Below are 9,099 nucleotides of genomic sequence, written 5' to 3'. Positions count from 1 at the left end.
ATATCATTGTCTTCACTTGTTCAGCGTTTCACCCTCTAGCTTTACCAAGATCCACTATTTTCAATCTCTCATTTTTTTTTTTTAATGGCAAAAAACTTTGATTTTTTTAGTAAATCTTGAAAAAAATTCAAATTTGAAAGTTAAGGATTTGTTGGGAAAAGCAAGCGTTTTATGGGAGACACTAATATTTCTTTATCGGTAATTAAAATTTTCCACTCATTTAAGGGGCAAAAAAAGAGTAAAAAAAACCTAAATGACTTCTTATATGAGATCCAAAACAGATGCAACCAACTGAATGATTCATGGGATTTGAAATAATTTGATGTTCATGCAGGAGTTGAACCAAACCTGCCTGATTTCTCGGCCACCCCTCACCCACAACAAATCACATTTCTTCTGCTGTGAGGCATGGCCTGAAATATCAGATCAGTGACATGCATTGAACCTTTGTTGTTCTCATAAATATATTAGGCCCAAAATCTCCAAAATCATAGTATGGGTTGTACTCACCTTACTTTAGAAGACCTTATTTCTTTCTCTCCAAATACCCAAGAAATGACAAAGGAAGGATAGTCGAAAGATGTCTTTTTCTAAAAGAAAAGATACTGAAGGTCCAACCTTCCAAGAGGGAAGTGAAAGAATGAGGAAAAACCCAATCCACCTAGAAGCGAAACAAGAAAAATATCCAAACATCCCTGGAGAAATGACAATGAATTAAAATGTGATTCACAGATTCCTCATTCCTCTTTTGTTTCATTTCTTCCAGAACAATAACAGACACCTTTTTTGTCTACAACTTGAAATTCAATGAGTAAATTTCAGATTTGTTTGTCATCGTCGTTTCGCAGAGTACAGTATGATGGATGCCGCAATCATACTTGGGCTGTACAATTTATCTGGGTCCAAATCTTTTATATTTCTTTCAGAAGGAAAAAGCATTCCAAGAACCTTTTCAGCAGCGTTGATCTGCTCTTTGCGCAGACCTTCATCATGAATCACTTCCCTGCAATACGACAAGACCATCATCACCCTTATAAGAACACTAAAATTTGTTTTATATGCATCTCTGTAAATCATGAATATGTAAATAAGTGGCATTTGATATCCAATTTTCCACAAGCTCTTTTACTTCTTCCAAAGAATCTTCGTCCTTTTCAATTTATTTATTTTTTATCGATAAAGATGAATTTATTGAAGATCAAGAAAAGGTAGGGGGTTGAGCCAATGTCCACAATATGAAAATTCTCTGGAAGAGGTAATCGATAAAAAGTCAGAAAAAAGGGAAAATAAAGATGTCATGGATAGATTGGGGAAGAACATTACGTGAGTAATACGGCTAGATTCTTAGGTGTGCACGAACTAAAAAGCGCTTCAGGAACAACAGCTGAATCCAAAAGAATATTAGGGAGGGAAATATTTGATACATTGGCCTTGAAACGAATGAACCATTCTGTTAAAAAATGGGCTCGATAGGCAATGACGCAGGGTAACCGAGCAAGTTGTAACTCCAAAGCAGCTGTCCCGGAAGTACTCAACGCAGCTCTGCTTGCCTGCAAGGAATTCAATTTACCTCAATAACAGCCACAAATGTGACTCCAGACCCTGGCCCACACGGCCAAACCTTTTTTTGATAGATGGTTCAACACTTGCGGCATAAACCCATTTTTGACTAATTGATCCCAGTATCATACATGACTCAACCCCTCTTCTCTGATGGTCTTATGTTAGGGATGGGGAGGTCACTGGGGTTGTCCTTCAATGGGAGTCTCATGAAGAATCATCGATCATATGAGCTGAGTCCAAACAAGTATACTAATATATTGACTGAGTTGACACAAAAACCCCTTCATTCTCGCATCATAATTCACAACTTGGCCGACTTGCAAACGACTGAAATTTAGGTTACTGGGTGCAGGCTCCATATATACTGTCTATATAGGCTTCATATATAGTATTGTGATTCAACTAAAATAATAATATGAGAAGTTTGTGGCATTGCCTTACACTGAATGCATCATATTTCAGGTGTGGCGATTCCCCGGAGATCAGTATTGTAGAAACAGGCCATGTCTCAATGGCTCTACTGACATAGTTTTTAACATGCTCGTTTGGTGCCACAGGGATAACTGTTGCCAACTCGGTGAAGGAGTTTTTTAAGAGTTCCATAGTTTTTGAAAAAATCGGAAGCATGCGAGTGACCTCTTGTAATCTGCTTCCAGGAAGCAAGGTAATGACAGTGGCTCCTATCAAAAGTAAGACAGAAAGATCTTGTAAGTAGCTAAAAACCAGAAAATTCATTGAAGGGAATTAGCTCTGATAACAAGTTTATATAGGACAATTATGTTTGATACCAAAATTGATGTACTATAAACAAGGGTTTGATTGAAGTAAAGTTTAATAGGGTCTGAAAAATTGGATTTAGAGTTAAGGTTTATGGTGGGAAGATTTTTAACAATGTAAAAATTTTAGAATGACGTTACATGACTCTTTTGGAGGCCTACAAAGAATAGCATGAATTCAGGTTTTAGGGCTTTTATGGTTTGGTTATTTGATTATAAAAACAAAATTGTAGAAAAAATAACTGAGTCCCACCAGTTACCTATTTGCACAGAGTCTCACCACACAAGTAGAAACTCACACACAAGCCAAGCAAAATAACTCTCTTCACTCAATTAACTTCCATAACAAAACAAAAAACAGTGAGAGCTTCTGCAAATACACAGTACCTGAAGATAATCCATATTTTCTTCGAAAGCCCTCCTCATTGCCTTGCACGTTCCATTCATTCGGCAGGGAACCTTTTTCCTAACATGGTCACATCATGTCCCCGTGTTAGTACATATCCATAGATGCCATTTATGTTCAAGCTGAAATCAACAGCAACAGTGCCACTAAGGAAAGTCAAGAGTTCATTGTCTTCTCAACAAAATAAAGATGCCAGTAAATGTCTAAGTGTGGTAAGGGGGTGGGTGGCAGTTTCTTTCTTATAAACCCACATTTCCCTAAACATGTATTGTTCGTCTTTAACAATGCACTTGTTTGGAAAAAGGAGATATGATCAAGCATACAAATCTGTAAAATTGAGAAAAAATTATGTATAACTTTATATTTGATGTAATTTTTTCAAGCTCTATCTAATGCATTTGTTCGACGAAAAGTAAATCCCTACCGAATTCAAGTCTAAAGCATCTTCCAGTATGGGATGGCCAACAAAAGTCGCAGACAATCCATTTGATCTGCAAACTTCCTCCTCAAATGGAAGAATACACAATACATGATCCACAAACTCAGTTAGTCCTTTGAGCCTCGCTTCACCACCTTTCCATGCCCAAAACGATGGTGCCACATAATGGACATGTACTGGACTATCTAGTCCTTGTTGATTACACATAGCTGCGATAAACATTCCTCATTTTCGTACATAATTTTACAATTGAAATGAAAGGTCTTTAATCAAACTAAAGGTTGTTGCACATTACCTCGTAGCTGCCTTAGGAGACGAAAAGAGAATCCCTTGGAGTCAACCGTGACTACAACATGAGGCCTAAACAAAAAAGCAGCATTTGCCACTACGTTTAACTTCACCTGTTATGTCCAAATTCAAACAAAAGAAACCAAATCAAGCCAGTTTTATTGTTTGGTGAAGGACCCTTCTCATGAGGGAAAGAACCCAAAAAGAAGAAGAAAAACAGCTACATTTATGTGGAGGAAATCATACTCCTCAACCCTCACCCTAATCTTATTTAGGTGTGGCAACAATTCCCAGATGCCCATTACAGCAATATCCTCCATAGGGAACAGAGATCGCAATCCTTCCTTGGACATCAACGATCTGAGTGCATATAGAGAACTTATATTTCTATAAACAAATAAACCAGAGGTACAGTCCACAAAGAACAGCTAACTCATGAAAACAAGCTATTTACACTGATTGCAATTTTGTATAAAATCTTTTGGTGACGGAAAGAAAACAGAAAAAAAAAATAATTTGTGCATCTACTATTAAATGAAACACTGTATTAATTGCTTTCCTCTCATCATACCAGTAATGATAAGACAAACTGGTCTACATAGCAGTAAAATCTCTACCTACCAAGCATAAAAAATTTCAAATGGAATGTTTGTTTCTGTTGAGTACTCGAAATTTTCTTCATTGTTAATGGTTTTCCAATATATAAAGCCTTATCAAGGCCATATTGGGTTCACGACAGAAATACTATTCCACTGTATCTAGGACCATATTTTCTATGGAAATAAAATTAGAAAATCCCCTAAATGTTAAAAAGATGTATGAAGAAAACATGAAATAGAAACAAGAGATTGAATTAGAGCTTAAAAAACCCAAATCCATGAACTGATGCATTAGTTATATGAATCAAACACAATAGTGAGAAGTCAAAATTACTCGAAAAGAAGAAAATCGGAATCCTAAATTCATCAGGACCCATTAAATATTAATAATTTCTGTACTCAATTCATACCCATAAAAACTTCAAACTGATACAAAATGGCAGTAAAACTTAAAGCAGAGAGGTAACAAGAAAAAGAAATAATTCAAGAATGTTCACTCACCCTCCAACACTACCAACAAGGCAATAAACTGAACTTAGAAAAGATGAAAGAAAACTCAGTTAAGAGCTTTTTTTTCATCATCTACGTTTTATCTCAAATGTTGGGACTGGAAACATCAATCATTTCCCCCAGTTTAACTCTATATCTTGAGCTATATCTTCAAATCTCTCCTTATAAATTATAGTTGCAAATGCTCAAACACATCATACCCATCTCATGAATTCGTGTTCTATGTAAGTAAATCACTTAAAACAGTGATTTTTTATTTTATTTTTAAAAGAAGAAATAATGACGAATAGCTTGATAATCCTTCTTAGATTTTTCATAGTTCTCAGAGTTACAGAATGCATCAAACATTAATACTCAATCTAAAATTTTCTTAATTTCTATATTTGAATCATACCCAAATCAGATTTAAAAAATAATAATAATAAGAGAACCAAAAATGGAAAATATAAAAATAAAAATTTGAGAAGGTTTTAGCTTACCCACCAACACCGAAGAAACGAAGAGGTAAAGGAGAAAGCTTCTTAAGAGAAGACATGAGACGAGAAGCTATGGTGTCTCCAGAGACCTCTCCAGAGACGATGAACACTCTCAACTCGCCATCTTTAGCGGCCATGTCCATTACATTTGTGCTTGAAACCGAATAAGATCTCGTTAGCAACCTTGTGAACCTCTCTTTAGTCCAACTCTTCACCATCCAAATCGTTCTGGGCATCATTTTTGCGGATAACTGTTCGATTATGTTCATTTGTTTCCCCTTGGGTCTTGTTTAATGGTTAAATCTTGAATTTATTTGATGGGAATGACTAGTTGAACACCACCTAAGTACTGGTTGCACTCCACTAAAATTTTTTGAAAACTAGAGAGGAGGCAAGACACAAAAGATTCATAAACTTTAAATTCAATTTTCAATATGATTTTAAATCTTGCCCGAGATGACTCGTCTAATTCATCCCGGTATCGTCCACAAACAAGATGGATAGACAAGTCATCTCAAATAGTAAACCATGCTCAACAGTTTGTCCATTGTTTTATTTGTTGAATGAGATGGCTCGGTCTTGTTCATGGACAAGAGATGAGACATCAAAACGAGTTTTAAAATCATAATTTTCAAAGCTTCTTTCCAAAGTCTAATTTTTATTTTGGGAAAAATAAACCTGTCTTTACTAAGTAAGACATCAAATGTTACTCGGGGTCGCTGACCTATATGGATTGGTAGGCAATCCAACACAACATCCTTCTAAATTTCAACAAAAAAATTTTAAAAATATATTTTTTCTAAAATCAATCCAAGATATTGGAAATGGATGAGTACAAAATTCTCCAAATTGCCAAAACTTAAAATTAAATTCAACGATAAAAAATTATACTTCATTTTTTTTTCTAAGATCTTAAAATTCGTCCTCTAAAAGTCTTACGCATCCAATCATGTTTTTGGATGTCAAGATGTGAACTCACAACACTTAGTAAAATTTGAGTCCACCAATAACGTTTTACAACGATTTTCTCTAGAATAAGGAAAGATTTTGTGGCAAAATTATACTAGTTCCTAGGATAATACTGATCTCTAGATAATATGTAGTCAATTTATTTCAATATATAAAGGAAAGAGAACTCCAATTGCCATACCAACTTTTGCTAATGCCGCCCCAAGATGTGTCCGTGATGCCAACCAAAATTAGTGTGGCAATAGAATCTCTATATATATTTAAAAAAAAGTTAACAATTGCATAATTCTATATTGGCCCCCTAATGTTTTAACAATTGCATTCTCCTCCTCTTTCTCAACAGTATTAAAGTTCATATGGTGTTTTACCCCTCAGTTTTTTTTCTATATAAAAAATTGAAATTAGAAAAATGTTTTTGTCTAAGTATTCACAACAAAACCCATTTTTTTCACGGGATAATTTTAGAATAATGTTGAAGTAACCTCAAGCTGGAAACTCATATCGCACTTCTTGAGGTGAAAGTGGATAGGAACCATAGATGTTTTTTCACTCATTTATGATATGAGTGAAAAAGCATCTATGGTTCCTATCCACTTTCACCTCAAGAAGTACGATATGTGGTTCCAGCTTGATGTTACTCCAGCACAACTCATATTTTTATTTGTAAGAATAAAAATATGTAGTCAATTTAAATATATAAAAGAAAAGTCGTGATGAATGCATGCGGTCTTGGTAAGTGATTGAAGTGACAAGGGCACAGAATCATAGATCATTTTCATCGGGATACACAGGAAGAAGATGTACAATTCCCTGCCCTTGCCACGCCAACCGCATGGCAAGACCGTGTGCATTCATCATTATTCATAAAAGAAAGAGAACTGCAATTGGCATACCAAATTTGCCTAATAACATCCCAAGATGTGTGCTAAAAAGTGGCGCCAACAAAGGTTGGTGTGGCATATAAAAGGATAAATTACATTTTGACCCTTTGTGGTTTGGCATAATTCTATGTTGACTCCTTAATGTTTTGACAATTGCATTCTCCTCCCCTTTTTTAACGGTATTAAAGTTTATATAATATTTTACCCTCTCATTTTACTTTATTTTCTATATAAAAAATTGAAATTTTAAAAATGTTCTTGTCTAAGTATTCATAAGAAAACCCATTTTTTCAAGGGATATTTTTATTTGTAAGAAAATAACAATTTGAAAAGGGTAAAATAATCTTTATAAAATGTATTATAATAATAATAATAATAATAATAATAAATCATATTTTAATTGTTCGATTGAGGGCAAGTTGATGGAAGGTGGTAAGAGAATCCAGTAGATAACTACAGGGAGGTAAGTACAATTATCAAAATGTTATGGGGTCGACATAGAATTATGCCAAAGCATCACAGTGAAAGTGTAATTTACCCTACAAATATAATTACTAATAAGCTAGGAAAATGCTGAAGTAACATTGAAATTGACATCATTTCACATATTGCTATGTGGATGTGTGTAGAGAATCATAGGTGATTTTCATCGATATACAAGTGACAAATATTTATGATTCTGTGCACACCAATGTGTGAAACTATGTCAATTTCAGTGTTAGTCAAGCACAAGTCAATGTAAGTAAATCGTATGTGTAAAATTCTTACTCTAATTACGAAACCCCCGAAGAACAAAGAACTTCTTATTTAAGACGTCCCCCATCTCTCTCTCTCATAAAACTACAACGTGTTTTGTCTTATATGTGTAAAAAAGTTTGGAATGAGCTGATTTTTGGTGAGGAGATCTCTATGGAGAAGAGATCATCCTCACAAAAAATCCGATCATTTTGAAACTTCTAACCCAAATTTACAAGTTGAAGGATCGTAGACTATCCACCTTTTGTAAACCACTTTTGATAAGGTGAAGAAATCATCCTCATCAAAAATCAGCCCATTCCAAATCTTTTTGCCCATATAAGACAAAACACATCGTAACTTTATGAATAACTTTATGTGTCTATGGACCCTGACCTGTATATATGTTATTTGACTCTCTATTTATGTGAGAGTTCGAAGGTGAAGCCATGACGTGCGTTCCTTGGAGAAACAACAAGGATTTACAAGAGAGATATTCAATGGTGATGATGATCATATCAACAATCTTCCCGACGAACTTTTACATACAATCCTCTCTCTCCTCCCAAAGAAAAGTAGGAACAACCTCCATTATCTCCAAAAGATGGAGGTATCTATGGAATTTTATCCACAATTTGAATTTCAACCAATTCTTCAAAAATATTAAGAGATTCCAACACTTTGTCAATCAAACTCTCATGCCACACCGTAAGATTCCTACATAAGATGATGACAACGACAAGAGCATAAGTCCCATGGTTTCAAAACTCACCCGAAACCAAGACGTATCATCCGAGTCATATTGGTATCAGACACAGACGAGATGGACGAACAAGTCAGTTTTTCGGATAAGATATAAAACCCCACGTTTATTTTTTATTTTTTTGAACTAGACGTCTAAAATGTATCGAAAAACTCATCCGAGATGACTCGGTATCTGGTGTGTACAAGATGAGACGCGAAACTGAGTTTTAAAACCATGATAAGTCCATCCTCATCATAGGTACAAACCAAGCAAGTGTAAGAGGTAATCTTGGATCATCCCACGCAAAATCTCCAATCAAACAAATGGTAGTTGTAAAAATAAATGTTGATTAATATTTATTTAGATTTGATTCAAATAAAATTAATTTAGTTTATTTTAAAATGATTTTTGAAAGTTACTTAATGATTAGTGTACTTTTTTATTAAAGTAAAAGTAAGTATTTTTTATTTAGAACATTTCTATTGGTTGATATCTTTTCATATAGATTGAAGATTGTAAAAGTATTTTGTGACTCTTTCATTGAGAGCTCCTAATGACTTTTAGTTATATAAAAATTTTAATAATATATATATATATATGGAAATGTTCAGCACCCAACCATTTACCCAACAATTTGCCCAACATGTTTTGTCCTACATGAGTTAGAAGTTTTGGAATGGGCTGATTTTTGGTGAGGATGATCTCTACGGTG

The 9,099-nt window shown here is 34.5% G+C and overlaps 1 protein-coding gene across 2 annotated transcripts; it reads right to left on the bottom strand.

Annotated features, from left to right (window-relative positions):
• Positions 1-63: 63 nt before the first annotated feature.
• LPXB (lipid-A-disaccharide synthase B) lies at positions 64-5,430 on the bottom strand. Of its 2 annotated transcripts, none has more exons than XM_086450763.1 (8): positions 5,061-5,430; positions 3,733-3,832; positions 3,480-3,585; positions 3,170-3,393; positions 2,727-2,805; positions 2,005-2,243; positions 1,324-1,550; positions 64-1,003 (listed from the first exon to the last, which is right to left on the bottom strand). In XM_086450763.1, exons 1-8 carry the CDS (start codon positions 5,324-5,326, stop codon positions 832-834), a joined length of 1,413 nt encoding a protein of 470 aa, XP_086306889.1. In that variant the 5' UTR covers positions 5,327-5,430; the 3' UTR covers positions 64-831. The 2 variants fall into 2 exon arrangements, with proteins under 2 accessions (XP_086306889.1, XP_086306898.1); XM_086450772.1 differs by having other exon boundaries at positions 5,065-5,429.
• Between the last annotated feature and the right edge of the window lie 3,669 nt (positions 5,431-9,099).

This window comes from Akebia trifoliata, chromosome 1, assembly GCF_017979445.1.
Source record: "Akebia trifoliata isolate Shusen 1 chromosome 1, ASM1797944v1, whole genome shotgun sequence".
NCBI classification, from domain to species: Eukaryota; Viridiplantae; Streptophyta; class Magnoliopsida; order Ranunculales; family Lardizabalaceae; genus Akebia; species Akebia trifoliata.
Note: the sequence above shows the minus strand (reverse complement) of the source record. Positions and strands in the feature narration are given on the sequence as shown.

Coding starts and splice junctions, on each gene's coding strand:
- LPXB (XM_086450763.1), bottom strand. CDS start 5,326: ATGAACATAATCGAACAGTTATCCGCAAAAATGATGCCCAGAACGATT. Junction 3,833..5,060: donor CGTTTCTTCGGTGTTGGTGG/GTAAGCTAAAAC, acceptor ATATGCACTCAG/ATCGTTGATGTCCAAGGAAG. Junction 3,586..3,732: donor CACACCTAAATAAGATTAGG/GTGAGGGTTGAG, acceptor TGGACATAACAG/GTGAAGTTAAACGTAGTGGC.